The following is a 15,152-nucleotide window of genomic DNA, read 5'->3' on the forward strand; positions in this document are numbered from 1 at the left end:
CACAGAGGAAGCGGTACAGTGGCCCTGCCTCTACTCTTGGCTACAAGGGTGACTCCCTCTGTCATTAATGCCCCCACCAGCCCATTCTAAAACTGACCCTCGAGACGGCTCTGGAATGAAGATGACTTCTCTGCCCTGCCATGCCTCATGTATGCACCACCGCAGCACCTCTCTGGTATGCCAAAGCGAGCTCCAGATCCTCCAGCGCCCGGTCCCCTCTCCCGGCTGCCAAGGCTGGGAGAGCACAGGCCGAGCGGCTGCCTGGCGTCCAGCAGCGTTTGCTGGCAGGTAGAGTTACAAGCGCTGGTAACAACAGCTGTTCCTTGGGATAACTTGGGGAGGAGTAGGCAGCATACAACTGAGCAAACTGAGCAGCAAGTGGAAAAATAAAATACATACAGCACAGCCTACCCTACAGTGTGACCTAAGTGTGTCAAAAAATCATTATTTCAGAAGGAAAAAATGGAGATACAAATATAACTGTATACAGAGACAGCCAGAGAATTAAAAGTCCTTCAAAATTCATACTTAGATATAACTAGCCCCTGCACAAAAAAAACCACCCCACACCACAAAAACAACCTCCAAACTGCCACAAACCAGCCAGTGTTGGAAAAATTGAAGGATCGGAGCTATCAGCAGTTTATGTTGTTTAGGTTTAGAGACAGAGCTGCATCACCTGAAAACAACTTAAGAGCTACGGCCTGGGTGTGAGCTGAAAACACGAAATTACATCTCCAAGGGTGCGCTCCAGCACGTGCCAGCGGGAGGCAGGACATCTGACCTGCCGGCGGGAGCCACGGCAGAGACAGCAGGAAACCCGGGCTGAGGTTCCTGGCCCGGGGATAGCGCCGTGCTGAGGTACTGACGGCACCAACTCAGCGCAGGGGAACCGCGTTCATCCCGCGCGTACCGGCGGCCCCTGCTCCGCCCGGCGCGCATCCGGCGGGGCGGTGCCGCGCCGTCCTCTCGCGAGAACTCGCCGGCTCCCGTGCCCGTGCCCTTGCGGCGCCATGGCGGGCTACTGGGACGGCCCCGAGGGTGAGGAGTGCCCGCGCCGCACCTGGCTCACCACCCGTGTCGGCGCCGCCGCGGGTGAGGATCTGCGGGTCCGCGGCTGAGGGGGGTCGCGCGGTTCCGAAGCGTTAACGACGGGAGCCGGGGACGGTGGGCCGGCTCGGGCTTGGCGGCGGGAGCCCTGGCACGGGCAGCCGGGGCTGCGCTGACTGACGCCGTCCTGTGTTGCAGGCTTGGTCGGGACGGCCTACCGCATTATACTGCTGCAGCCCAGCTCGGCCCTGGCCGCCTTGCAGATGGCAGCCGCGGACAGCGTCACCATGGGTAAGGGCCGGGGCCCCCGTCCCCCCAGCCGGCCGCGGCGGTGCCCGGCGGGCGGGCGCTTCCGCATCGGTCGGTCTCGCGGGCCGCCCCGCTCTGCCGCGGCACGGGCAGCCTCCGGTGAGGCCTTGCCTTTGCCTTTGTGCTGGCACTGGCTGGTTTTCCTCCTCCGCAAGCCTGGAAGGCAGATAGTTATTGTAAGGATGGAAGCCAAGAGCCCAATGCTAAAATGACTTGAAAGAAGTAAGTGCAAAGCTTTACAGTTTGTGTTTCCTTTTGCTGCATCTCCTCTAACACGCTACTTGTTTATATGTCAAATCGGAATGGAATAGAAGTTATTCACATCAGGGCAATATCTTCTGCTGGATAACGTAATACTGGTAATCATATGTGTGATGGCAAAAGAAGCTCCTGGATTAATGCTTGAGACAGAAGAACAGCCATGTCAGCTCAGGCTGAAGATGCATCTGAGGCAGTCTCTGTCTCCCATGTTCTTTTTTTAAAGCCATGTTCTTTGTTTAAAGTTTAGGTAATGCATTTTTTGCAATCTAGAGAAAAAGTTACATATTTTCAGTATTTGCAAAACAGCTAGTTTCTGGACAAAAGTCTAGTGGAAGCTAACATTTGCTTCATCTATTTAGGCATTACGCTTGCTGAATAGCAAGCACAATGCTTTTGATGGCAGAAGGAAAATAAATGTGGGTTTTTTTCCCATCATTAACCAAGAAAAAACCACTTAGTTGTCTTGAATTGTCTGTGTTTTGCAAGAGAAAATGTTTACTGAAGAGATAAGCAGGGAACTGAGGGGCCTGTTCCAGATGCAAGTGCAGATCCAGAAGGCTGATGCTCCCTCAGCCCTTTGGCAAGTGCACAGTTTTCTTCTCACCAAACTCATCCTGTTTTTCAGTCTGATTTAATGGCTTATGTCACCTCTGTCTCTTCCCGTGCACTAGTGCTCTGAACTGGAAGCTGGTTCCCAAGAAGTCCAGATCTGCGTTTTTGAGTTGTTCAACTCTAAAACAGGACCTGGAATCTCCTGTAATGAGTTGAGCCATAAAAGGTCATTCTAATGGACTGGATAATGTAGCCAATTATGATTTCAGTAAATCCTGTTGTCCTAAAACAGCATACTGAATCCGCTCACAAGTTCTCACACGTGGGGAAGGGCTTATCCTGCCTGCTGTTAAGGGGACAGAACTTGTGGTCTGAAGCCATGTGTTTTGCTTACAGACTCCATGCTCCAAAGCAGGAAAGCTGAAATATAGTCCTTGATCTGTGGGTCACATTTCATGATCAAGAACCTGTATAACAAACAGAAAACCTACTAGTGTACTTGCTTGACACAGCCATTTGCCAAACTTTGCAGTTATATAGATGTGGGGTCTGATGGGATGAGTTATGCAATTCAGTGGAGTAGACTGCTACTTTTCAATTTCTTAATTCAATTTATGAAATCAATTTAAAAAATCAAAATCTGTTTACAAAAGGAATAATGTACAAACTCAATCCATTTTCCTACTATTCAGAAATCATTGTGAGCCCCAGGCAGGCAGAGGAGTAAAATGCCAGAACAAACTGACCTTAGGGAGAGCAGAGCTGTCTGCCTTTTTCTACCTGAATCCCTGTGAGGCTGGATTGAGCAGCATTTCAGCACTGAGCCCAAACAAAGCTCTGCTATCTTCTACACCCTGGGGTAATGTGCTACAGAGGAACCTGCTTCTCTCTTTTCTTACGCCCTGGCTGTTTGGGGGCTGCCCCATTGCCTCATCTGGAGGGGCTCTTACTAGTCTGAGCTAATAACCAAGCTGGATGTGGTGGCATTTGTCCAAAGCCATTTGAACGCAGCTGCCTTGTGTGCTGGCACACAGCAGGCTTCCTGGGGACCCAGCTAATGGCTGAGCTGGACCTGCTTGTGCAGGACCTGCATGGCATGGAGGTGGCTGCATTGCTGGACCAGAGGAGGTGCCAGAAGGAACCAGATGGGAGTTGGATAATGCTGAGTCTCATCATAGCAGCTAGGATATGATGGCCCTGGGTAATCGAAAGCAGATCTTGCTCATTTTCCTCTTTTCTCCCAGAGGAGCTGTTGAACAGGACCATGCATCTCAAAGATGTGCTTTGTATGTATGTAATTCTCAGTTCCTTGAGGGTTTGGGGGTTTTTTTTATCTCTTGTTTACAGCTACTCTAGGAGCTGTGTTTGGCTTAACTACCTGCCTCAGTGCAGAAATCCGAGAGAAACCAGAGGATCCCTTGAACTATTTCATAGGAGGCTGTGCAACAGGAGCTGTCTTAGGTGCAAGAGGTAAATGTGGATAATGTCTGTAATGAAATGAGCCCTCTTTGTTTTTATAAACCTTTCTGTTAGGGAGAAATATAAAATAATCTTGATATAAGGCTTATTTGGCAAAGATTCATCTCAGTAAGTGAATTCCATTTCATACCAGTTTCATTGATGCTCCGTTGTACAGGTCTGCTAAAATAGATGCTGCTACAGAAGGAGGCTAAGAGAGAGCAGACCCACTACTGCCAATTATAACTACCAGTTATAACTTGAAATTGTAAGGTTGTGGAAATCCATGTTTTCTTGGCAACAAATGTGATTTATTTTACACGGAAAATATAATCTAACGTCTGCCTTGTGAATTCTTCATGTGCTCTGAGTGACAAGCTCTATCTTTCTGCTGTTGCTCCTATGACATCTTGTCAGGCTAGACTAGCTCCTGCAGATGTTTATACAGCTCTCTTCACTAGGCATTTTCAGACCCAGTGTTAAAGATGTGAGGGATTTATTTAAGTTGTAATTGTGGTGAAATAGAATGTATCTTTACTTTTCCTAGTTGCTGAGCTGATGAGAGTTCGAAGCAGTTATTGTTATTTTTGTCACTGAAATAAGCAATTTAAGATTGCCTGTGTAATGAGAAGGGGTAGTGGATTATAGAAATTGATATTTCAAACTGCAAGCTAAAAGCATGACAAAACTTAATTTGAAAAATTATTGCTTTGCTGATTTCTCTTGGCAAACAATGTTACTGATGGTCAAGGGACTCTGAGTAGCTTATGAAAAAATTGCAATCTGTTGAGATCTACTGCATAGTACTTGTGCCCTAATAGATCTTTTATGGTTTGATTTGTTTTTTCCAGCTCACAGTTACATGACCGGTACCACTGCATGTTTGGGGTTTGGAATTACCGCTGCTCTAATGAAGATAGGTAACAAGGAGGGCTGGAGGCTGACGGGACCTCCCAAGCTGTAAATGTCGCCTTTCCTCCCTGCGAGCTGTCTTTTGAAGGCTGTATGTAGTAAGACGTTGTGTAATAAAGATACTGTCAGATCAGTGGTTGTCACAAAATTTTTACATCCTCCGGCTGTTTGCAGTGTTGGGCTGAGAAGCAAAAAAGGTGAAGCTATTGGAGAGGAAGCTTTGATCACCTGCTCCTGCTATTTCTTTTTCATGCACAAGCCACTTTGCCTTCATGTCTCTGTATTGCGCACACAAGCTTGAGGGGTACAATTACTGGTTTTGGTCTGGTCTTTTAGGAGTTGTAATTTCAAGTGGGTCCTGCAGGATTTTTTGGCAGGAATTGGGATTGCACCTCACTGAGTCCATCAGGAAGGGTTTGGAGTCAAAACTTCTGAAGAGACGCTTGGCTCTAGGTTGAGGATTAGGAATTCGGGTTGGGGGAAGTAAGTATAGATTGCCCACAAGGTGTTTAGGAGCCTGGGGACTTTCTCTCATAAGCCTTTAAGGAAGTGTAGAGCCCACAACTTCAGGGTTAGAATTGGGGAAAATAGCTGAGGTTGGAGGGACCCCTGGAGATATTCCTGCTCTGCGTTGGAGCAGGTTGCTCAGGGCTGTGTCCAGTTGAATTTTCTGTGTGCAAACTGAAGCATGTCCAGCAAAGCCACCAAGGAGGTGTGTAGTGTTAAGGCACAGGGTGCACGAGGAGAGGTGTGGAGAACTGCATCATTCAGCCTGGAGAAAAGAAGGTCAAGGCTGATGAAATACCATTTTTTTCACAACTTGATGGTTGCAGAAAAGGCAGGATCAAGTACTCAATAAAGGGTGAGAAATAACAAGCACAAGTTGCAGGAAGGGAAATTGTAACTAGATAGGAAAAAAACTCACAGTTGGGGTAGATAAGTGCTGGAAAATGGACTTGGAAAGGCTGTGAAATCATCAGCTTTGGAGACACAGAATTCAACCAGGTACATGGGAATAGGAGGGTACAGAGACAGGACATTTGGGATGGGGATGTGAGTTAATAGAGACAGTGAATATGGGCATGAGGGGAAGCAGGGATGGGGGGTAGGGTAACACAGGGAGGTGTGAGGGGATGGGACAGGAGATACGGCAACCGGGGACAAGGAGATTGGGGACCCAAGGGCAGCAGAGGAGGGGACAGAGAGACACCGGGGGACAGATGGTCACAGCCATGGCAGGCTGTGCCGCTCCCTGGTGTGTGTGCTCTGTGAGCAGGTGGGGGTCCTGGGCATGTGCAGGACGGTCCTGCAGGCGCTTGGGGCTGGGTCAAGGCACCAGTGCCTCGTGCTTCCTGGCACTGGGGCTGGGGGACCCCTGGCTCTCCAGTGCAGGGGACAGTGGGGCTGGGCTGCAGTTCAGGAGCACAACGGGTGGGGGGTCATGCCCCACGGGACTGGGAGAACAGGGGGGACTGTTTCTCTCCCACCCAAGGGCTTTTGAGGGAAGCCCTGCTTCACCCTGGGATCTGGAGGTGAGCAAGGTTTGGGGGGACTGATGGGCCAGAGATCCCCAGCAGGACCTGCCCAGGGTAACCCAGGGTTTACAGCCCTGCCTGCACCTTCCTACTGCCTGAGAGGGGAAAAAATGACAGCTTCCACCTGCCCCACTGCCTGTCCTCAAGGAACCCTGGTGTCCCTGCCACCCCACCCCAGGGCTCCAGGGCCTCGAACCTCCCTCCGCCTGGGCCTCTCCCAGCTCCCAGTCGCGGCCACGTGTCCTGTCTGGGCTATAATTACCCGAGCACATTCCTGGGGGGTCACAGGAGCTTCCCGAGCGGCGGCAGGCGGTAAGGGGGGACGAGTGCGTGGCACGGCAATGCAGGACACAGCATACGGCTCGCACCACACCGAGCTGCAAAACGTGGCCTGAGCGAGGGCACGCAGCACTGTGCAAACACAGCGAGTGGCACGTGAGGCACCACTCGAGACGGGGCGGGGGGCGTGACAGCATGCAGCGCACCGCGGTGTGGCACAGCGCACCACGCCAGGGTCAGCACGCCCCGACAGTAAGCAGTGCAAGAGGGTGTGCGACCTGCAGCATCACGCACAACTGGCAGTGCAATGCATCACAACACGCAACAGGCAGCACACAGCAGTTGCTGCTGCGCACCGAACAGGTGGGACAGGCGGCTTCACCGGGAGCTGTTCTGGGGACCAGCAGCTTTGCCACTGTTGGAGCACCAATGGTCTTGACTATGGGGCAATGGTTGGGGAAGGGCTCGGTGTGTTCTGCTACAGGGTGGAGGGTTTGATGGGAGACAGTGGACTGAGCTATGGGGCTGTGGCTTTCAGTTGGGGCAGTAGCATTGGCTGTGGGTCTGTACCTTCATCCTGAAGGTTCAGCAATGAAGCAGACGATCAACCTCAGCTATGGGACAGTGACAGGACTGTTGGTCTCACCTATGGGGCAGCAGTTTTGCCAAGGGGCACTGAATTCAGCCATGGCACAGTAGTAGTTCCTGGTGGCCTCAACTATGGGATAGAGACTTTGGTGATGGATCCAGTGGCTTTCACTATGGGGGTGCCAGTGGCAGGACCCTGTGTCCCCAGCCAGGACTCCTGCCATGGGCCAGAGGCTGTGGCTGTGGGGACAGCACCCTGACCCCTGACTCTGTGTGTTCCCACAGGCAAGATGTGGGTTGCAGAGGGGCCAGCCCCAGCCCAGTGGAGCCTGCGGGACGGGGCCCACGCTGGACACTTCCTGGCCACAGCTGACCACCTCCGCACTGCAGGACAGCTGGTGGACGTGGCCGTGGGCCCAGAGGGTGACGTGGCCCATGCCGTGGTTCTGGCCTCCATCAGCTCCTTCTTCCTCCATTTCCTGGAGGGTAGGACCAGAGAGGTGCACCAGGGCCCCCCACCCCCTCTCTCCCTGCCACCTGGAGCCACACTATGGGGTTGGCGGGCTGTGCTGGCTTTCGCCTATGGAGGAACTGTGCCCCATGGCCAGGAAAAGGAGGTAGAGGAGGCTGCCCGGGCCCTGGGGGCCCCCCGGGTGGTGGCTGCTTGTGTCCCACGGCTGCAGAGTGAACCCCAGGAGCAGGGTCCCAAGCCCTTGGAGGAGCAGTGGGAGACGCTAAGAGCCATGGAGCAACTCTACACCAGTGGCCTGGGCTGCGACCTCCAGCTCCAGGCAGGGGACGAGGTCATCCCAGGTGAGCCGGGGGTGGGGGTGCCCCGGGAGGGCCTGGGGAGGGGGCAGCACATGCTGGGACAGCCAAGTGCCCTGGCAAGGGTGCCAGGAGCTGAGGCTCCAGGTGGGGATGAGGCGGTAAAGGTGCCTGCAGGGATGGTCCTCTCGGGAGAGCTGGGGGTTTGGGCCCCCCCGGCCAGGACACCTGGCTTCCCAGAGGGCTGCGTGATGCAAAGCGTCCCCCGCTGCTCCCACCGTTCTTCCTCTTTCCCCCTAGTTCAGCGCCTGGCCCTGAGCTGCTCCTGTGACTTCTTCCGGGCCCTCTTCACTTGCCCCATGCGGGAGGCGACCCACGACCCCAGCACCCCGCTGGCCACAGGGCTGTCCCCAGCTGAGCTGCGCCTCCTCCTCTCCTTCGCCTACACAGGGACTGTGGCAGGGCCGTGGCCTACAGTCCTGGAGGCAGCTGAGACCTCCCTGCGCTACCAGGCCTGGGGGCTCCTCACCCTCTGCCTGGATGTTTTCACCCGTGGCCTGACCCCAGAAACTGGCCTGGACGTTCTGGCCTTTGCTGCGGCTTACGGGCTGGCCCAGGTGGGCCGCGTAGCAGAAGACTACATCTTGGCCACCTTCCCCAGCGTGGTGGCCACACCAGCCTTCCTGGATCTTCCTGCACATCTTCTCATCCGCCTCCTCCGCTCTGACGGTCTCAACGTCCTCCATGAACTGGAGGCTTTGGAAGCAGCATCCCGGTGGCTTATGGCCAATGGAGATGGCCAGGAGGATCTAGCCAAGGAAGTCCTGTCATCTGTTCGCTTTGCCCTCATGTCCGGCCGGGAGCTGAAAAAAGTCCCATCAGTGACTGCAGGGATAGCTGACCCAAAGGTCCTCCACGAGCTCGTGGTAGCAAGCCTAGCCCCCATGGCCCAGCTGCCATGCCGGGTGCGTTCCTTGCAAGAGGTGCTGGTGGTTTGTGGTGGAGACAGACTGACAGCCAACCTGGCTGCCCGGAAGCCCAGCAGACATCTCTGGTTTGCCCACCGCTACCTCAGTGCTGTGGGGCTGGTGAAGCGGGTGGAGTGGCGGGCACTGGGGCACTTTCCTGACGGCCCTCGCTTTCGCCATGCTGTAGCTGTGGTGGGCAACATCCTCTACATCCTGGGTGGAAAACACTACTATGGGGTCCATGACACCCTGGCCAGTGTCTACAGGTGAGGGCTACAGAGGACCTACAGGTGCCATGTAGCACCAAGACATTTTGGGATCAGAGGAGGTGTTGGTGGAGCTAGAGCTGCCCCATGGACCCAAGGCATTGTGGCACTGCAGTTGGTCAAGTGGCTCCAAGGGATTGGCTGGGTGTAGGACTGGGAGGTGCCTTTCCACCCTGGGATGTTACAGGCTTTTTGGGGGTAGGGCAGGGAGGCCCTATGTGGAGATGCCTCAGGGCATTATGGGTTTGGCATTGCCCAGAAGGAGGTGATGGTCCCATGCAAGGGGACCATGTGTCCCCAAGGCATTATGGGATTGGCTGGTTGTGTGTGGGTTGTTGCCCTCAGTAGTGCCAACATCACTCCATGGCATTGTAGTAACAGGTAATCTCTTGCTCCTTTACCTCTCAAACTCAGGTATCAGCCTATGGACAATTCCTGGGAGCGCCTGGCCAGCATGACCTGTGGGCGGAGCTACTTTGCTGCTGTGGCACTTGGGGATTTCATCTATGCCCTGGGGGGCAGCTCGGGGGAGCTCTACTGCACAGACACTGTGGAGTGCTATGACCTGACCAACGACACCTGGAGGTGAGACGGCTCCACATGAACAGCTGCTTTCCTCTGCCCTAGCATCCCCTTGCATTGGACAGTGGTGCTCATTGAGTGGTCTTTGGGTCACTGAGCCTTCAATGGAGAATGGGCCTGCAGTGGCCTTTGGGAGAGGTCTACTGGGTGTTGAGCAACCGTGTCCCTTGGAGGTCATTGGGTGTTGGCCAGTGATGCTTCTTGGGTGGTGAATGAATTTTTGGTCCAATAGTATTCACTGAGCATCTGTTGGCCATCTGCCAAAGAGACAAATCATTTAAACAACTTCCAGCTATGTTCATTGGCTGCTCTGTTGGGTGTTTGCCAATATTGTCCATTAGGGAGTCCACTGTGGGTTGACCAATGGCATCTTTTGGGGTCTACAAAGTGTTGAACAGTGATGGCCCTTGAGCATCCATTATGTGTTACCTGACGCTGCCCACTGAGGTACACCACTCTAGGTGTTGACCGCTGAGCGGTCAATGGAGCCATGGCTCACTGGGGAACTCCTGGGCAGGCAGTCACCATGGGGCAGCCCTGTTTAACTTGCCCTTTACCCCCTTCCTCTCTGTTTGCCCAGGAGGTGCCAGCCCCTGCCAATGGCTCTGTGTGGGCACGCGGCATGTGCCCTGGATGGTACCCTCTACGTGTCAGGGGGGTGTGATGAGGCATGCCAGTGCCAGGCGGCCATGCTGCGCTACATCCCGGATGCGCCTGCCACACTCCTGGCCCCCATGAATGGCCAGCGAGCTGGGCACGTCATGGAGGAGGCAGGTGGGCAGCTCTATGTGGCCGGGGGACTGTGCCAGCAGGATGGGCAGGCTGGCTACAGGGACCAGCTGGTCTTTGAGGTCTACAGCCCCAGGCTGGACATCTGGGTCCTCCTCAGTCCTCTGCCCCATGCCCATGTAGTTGGGGGTGCAGCTGTGCTGGGTGGGGAGCTGCTTGTACTGGGAGGGTACAGTCATGAGACCTACCGGGACACCCACCTGATCCATGCCTACCAGCCTGGCACCCGGCGCTGGATCACCCGAGGCACCTTGCCCCATGCCTATACTGACCTCCAGGCTTGTGTCCTCACTGTACCCCCTGCCTTGCGTGGCCCCAACAGCCTTGAGGACCCCTCAAGATCACCTGACACCCCCAATAATACTTAGGGGGCTTAAAAGCTCTGCACCATACTGGGATCCCCAGGTAGCATCCATGGTCACCTCTACGGGACAAAATTACCCCCAGAACCCTTCTCAAGAATGGGTTCCTCCTGTGGCTTCCAGCACCCCCCACCCCAGGGTATATGCCCTAGACTGTGGGGACCCCGTGGGATACAAAGACTCCCCACACTGCAACCCTGTGCCTCCAGGAATACTCATTGCCCTGCCCTGACCCCTGCACTGGGAGCTGGGGATCCCCCGATTTCCCCCCACTCTTGGGCTGAATAAAAGTGGCTCCTGAACTACCTATGTGGGTCTTGTTGTTTCTGCTGGGGAGCCCAGCCATCAGGTGCTTCTCAGAAGGAACAGGAGGAGAGCAGGAAACAAATAGTCTGAGCGTCCTGGATGGGTGGTGGTAGGGACCAGGATTGCCTGTATTCCTGGGTCCCCTGGGGAGCAGTGGGTGGAGGGCACTGGGGCTCTGGGTGTCTGCATTCATTGGGCATGGGGGAGGGTGTGCATGTGTCTTGGGATTGAGAGACATCTGGGGGTGCATGGGGGATCCTGAGGGAGTAAGACAGTCCTGGGGGTGCCAGGGTTTTGGGGTACATGGCAGGGTAGATGGGGGCATTGGGGGTCCTGGGACCTTTGGGGTTCCTAGGTGGTTCTGGGAGGTCTTGGCATCCAGAAGTGACCTGGAGTGCTTGTTGTGTGGAGAGGTGGGAGAATCCTAGGGCGGAATTGCAAGGAAATGCAGAGGTAATGGGGATTCTGGGAGATATTGGGATACCAGTGGTACCTCTGTGGAGGGAATTGAGAGTCCTGGAATATGTAGGGGAGGTGTCCTGATTTCAGCCAGGATAGAGCTGGTTTTCTTCATAGAAGCCAGTGTGAGACTGTGTTTTGGATTTGGGATGAGAAACTGTTGATAATGTGCTGATGTTTTGAGTTGTTGCTAAGTACTCAAGGACAGTCCAGCTTCTTGTGCTGGCCTGCCAGCGAGCAGACTGGGGGTGCACGGGAAGCTGGGAGGGGACACAGCCGGGACAGCTGACCCAGACTGGCCAAAGAGATAGTCCCTACCATATGACATCATGCCCAGTACATAAACTGGAGTTGGCTGGGGGCGGAAATCGCTGCTCGGGGACGGGCTGTCGATCACTGGGTGGTGAGCAATCGCTGTATTGGGCATCACTTGTTCTTGTACATTCCTTTGTTGATATTACCATTGTTGTTTCCTTCTTTCTTTCTGTCCTATTAAACCGTGTTTATCTCAACCCACGAGTTTTTTCCCAATTCTCTCCCCCGTCCCACTGCAGGAGGGGGAGTGAGTGAGCGGCTGCGTGGTGCTTAGTTGCCAGCTGGGGCTAAACCACGACAGTTCTTTTTGGCGCCCAACGTGGGGTACGAGGCTTGAGATAATAATGGTTGCAGGTCACAATATCAGTTTATTTGATTTGCATCATGCTCTCATCTTTGCTGTACATGTTAAGGATCGGTGTTGGTTTCTGCGGGCTGCTGTACTCTGCAATGATTAGTAATGTCTCACCTGTGAGTTTTGTTTTTAGAGCACTGACCTTGAGCTTAATGTGGTATCATCTGAGCTCTGTACTAAAGCCGTTACTGTATTTTGGCTACAGTCTTGTGGAGACGATTAGCAATTATACTTCTGCCTCTGAAAGGTTTTTTATGGAGGAAATGCAGAATGGTACCTTTGCTACCCTCTATCATAACATTTCCTCCTTCATCACAATAATTTTTCAGTATTTTGAACAGCCTTGGGTAGTTAAAATACCTCTATCGCTACTTCTGGGGAACATTGTTTCGGTTTTGTCTAAGGTTGGCAAGCAATTTAAGAATATCACCCGGAGATCTGCCCCAAGGCTGGATAGTTATGAATGGCAGGGTGTGTGGAACAGCATGGGCAAATGCCTGGGGCGGTGGGCACCTCCGGTGTTTTGGAACTTCACTCGCGAACAAGTGCAGAATCCTGATAAACCAGCAGAATATCTGGAAGAAGTATGCTGTCAGCCTGGCAGCTCCAAGGAGACACAAATCATTGCCATGTGCTGGGGCCTGGCCCATGCCCACCGAACCCTATTTAACACTATGCAAAGGGGAGAGAGGCTCTCTGGGTCTGATGGCAATGTGGCAGGCACTGTGACTACTCCAACCCCTGTGGCAGGCACTGTGGCTACTCCAACCCCTGCGACGGGCACTGTGACTACTCCAACCCCCACGGCGGGCACTGTAGCTACTCAGACTGTTGCAGCTGAACCAGAGAACCAGCCCATCCCGGTATCAGTTGCCCCTGTACAAAAGAAGAAATCTTGGAAGCGGAAGTCAGCTCATTTAGTAAGGGAGGAGGAAGATTCTGCTAAGAAGGAGGCAGAGGAAGAGAGTGAGGAGGCAGAGTGCTCTGAAGCAGGGCCATCACAAGTACGGAAGAGGGAAGAGAGCGAGTCATCGCTTGAAGAGGAGGAAGAGGAAGAACTCATAAAAGAGACGGTAACTACCCGATCTCTATCCCTGAGTGAATTGCGAGATATGCGAAAGGATTTCAGCCATCGTCCAGGTGAGCACATTGTCACCTGGCTGCTCCGATGCTGGGATAATGGGGCCAGTAACCTGGAATTAGAGGGTAGGGAAGCCAAGCAGCTGGGATCCCTTTCTAGGGAAGGGGGCATTGACAAAGCAATTGGAAAAGGTGCACGAGCCCTCAGCCTCTGGAGATGACTCCTGTCGGGTGTGAAGGAAAGGTATCCCTTCAAGGAAGATGTTCTATGTCACCCAGGCAAGTGGACCACCATGGAGAAAGGTATCCAGTACCTGAGGGAGCTAGCTGTGCTGGAAGTGATTTATGGTGACTTGGACAATGGACAATCATCCAAAGATCCAGATGAAGTCAATTGCACGCGACCTATGTGGCGGAAGTTTGTACGGAGTGCACCCTCATCATATGCCAACTCATTAGCAGTAATGGCCTGGAAAGACGGAGAGAGACCAACGGTGGATGAATTGGCTGGCCAACTCTGACAATATGAAGAAAGTCTCTCTTCCTTCCTACGGGCCTGCGTCTCTGCTGTAGAGAAACTGTCCCGGGAGTTCCGACAATTCAAAGAGGATATGCCCTACCCTCCACCCGTACGGACCAGTGTCTCAGCCATTAGGAGTAAGCACTCTTCTGTTCAAGAGAGAAGATATAGAGGATACACACCGCGAGCCACCCTGTGGTTTCAATTGCGTGACTACAGAGAGGACATGAGGAGGTGGGATGGAAAACCTACCTTGACCCTAGAGGCACGAGTACGCGAGCTGCAAGGGAAAACAATTACAAAAGGGGGTTCAGGTTCCTCCAGAAAAATCGTCGCTTCACTTTCCAGTGGGCAGTTCCCCAGAAAGAATAGAAAAGCTGATCTCACCTCTGATCCTCTTGAAGGGACTTCTGATTCCTATTTACAAGAAGTGGGTAACGAGTACTATGAGCAGGATTAGAGGGGCCCTGCCTCCAGCCAGGCAGAGGAGAGGGACAACCGAGTTTATTGGACTGTGTGGATTAGATGGCCTGGCACATCAGACCCACAGGAATATAAGACTTTAGTGGACACCGGTGCACAATGTACTCTGATGCCATCAAGCCATATAGGGGCAGAACCCATCTGTATTTCCGGAGTGACAGGGGGATCCCAACAGCTGACTGTGCTGGAGGCCGAAGTGAGCCTAACTGGGAATGAGTGGCAGAAGCACCCCATTGTGACTGGCCCAAAGGCTCCGTGCATCCTGGGCATAGACTACCTCAGGAGAGAGTATTTCAAGGACCCAAAAGGGTACCGGTGGGCTTTTGGTATAGCTGCCTTGGAGACGGAAGAATTAAACAGCTGTCCACCTTGCCTGGTCTCTCAGAGGACCCTTCTGTTGTGGGGTTGCTCAGGGTCAAAGAACAGCAGGTGCCGATCGCTACCACAACAGTGCACCGGCGGCAATATCGCACCAACAGAGACTCCCTGATCCCCATCCATGAGCTGATTCATCGGCTGGAGAGCCAAGGAGTGATCAGCAAGACTCGCTCACCCTTTAACAGCCCCATATGGCCAGTGCGAAAGTCTAATGGAGAGTGGAGACTGACAGTAGACTATCGTGGCCTGAATGAAGTCACGCCGCCACTGAGCGCTGCCGTGCCAGACATGCTAGAACTTCAATATGAACTGGAGTCAAAGGCAGCCAAGGGGTACGCCACCGTTGATATTGCTAACGCGTTTTTCTCAATCCCTTTGGCAGCAGAGTGCAGGCCACAGTTTGCTTTCACTTGGAGGGGTGTCCAATACACCTGGAATCGACTTCCCCAGGGGTGGAAACACAGCCCTACCATTTGCCATGGGCTGATACAAACTGCACTGGAACAGGGTGAAGCACCAGAGCATCTGCAATACATTGATGACATCATCGTATGGGGCAACACAGCAGAAGAAGTTT

At 53.5% G+C, this 15,152-nt stretch overlaps 2 protein-coding genes across 2 annotated transcripts; both read left to right on the forward strand.

The window, feature by feature from the left end:
- Nucleotides 1–802: 802 nt before the first annotated feature.
- On the forward strand, nucleotides 803–4,675 carry NDUFA11 (NADH:ubiquinone oxidoreductase subunit A11). Its single transcript, XM_082011074.1, has 4 exons — nucleotides 803–1,095; nucleotides 1,249–1,341; nucleotides 3,520–3,642; nucleotides 4,482–4,675. Exons 1-4 carry the CDS (start codon nucleotides 1,014–1,016, stop codon nucleotides 4,592–4,594), a joined length of 411 nt encoding a protein of 136 aa, XP_081867200.1. The 5' UTR covers nucleotides 803–1,013; the 3' UTR covers nucleotides 4,595–4,675.
- A 2,512-nt stretch (nucleotides 4,676–7,187) lies between these two features.
- KLHL33 (kelch like family member 33) lies at nucleotides 7,188–10,685 on the forward strand (the record flags this gene model as incomplete). The annotated part of the gene is made up of 4 exons (XM_082010874.1): nucleotides 7,188–7,757; nucleotides 8,013–8,946; nucleotides 9,361–9,531; nucleotides 10,109–10,685. The coding sequence occupies exons 1-4, from the start codon at nucleotides 7,235–7,237 to the stop codon at nucleotides 10,683–10,685; spliced, it is 2,205 nt and encodes a 734-aa protein (XP_081867000.1). The 5' UTR covers nucleotides 7,188–7,234.
- Between the last annotated feature and the right edge of the window lie 4,467 nt (nucleotides 10,686–15,152).

Source organism: Phaethon aethereus (assembly GCF_964289735.1).
Source record: "Phaethon aethereus genome assembly, chromosome: 26".
In the NCBI taxonomy this organism is placed as follows: domain Eukaryota; kingdom Metazoa; phylum Chordata; class Aves; order Phaethontiformes; family Phaethontidae; genus Phaethon; species Phaethon aethereus.

Excerpts from the sequence above, each read along its gene's own strand:
- NDUFA11 (XM_082011074.1), top strand. The coding sequence starts at position 1,014 with ATGGCGGGCTACTGGGACGGCCCCGAGGGTGAGGAGTGCCCGCGCCGC. Across the intron at positions 1,096-1,248 it reads CCGTGTCGGCGCCGCCGCGG|GCTTGGTCGGGACGGCCTAC; the intron begins GTGAGGATCTGC and ends CCTGTGTTGCAG. Across the intron at positions 1,342-3,519 it reads CGCGGACAGCGTCACCATGG|CTACTCTAGGAGCTGTGTTT; the intron begins GTAAGGGCCGGG and ends TCTTGTTTACAG.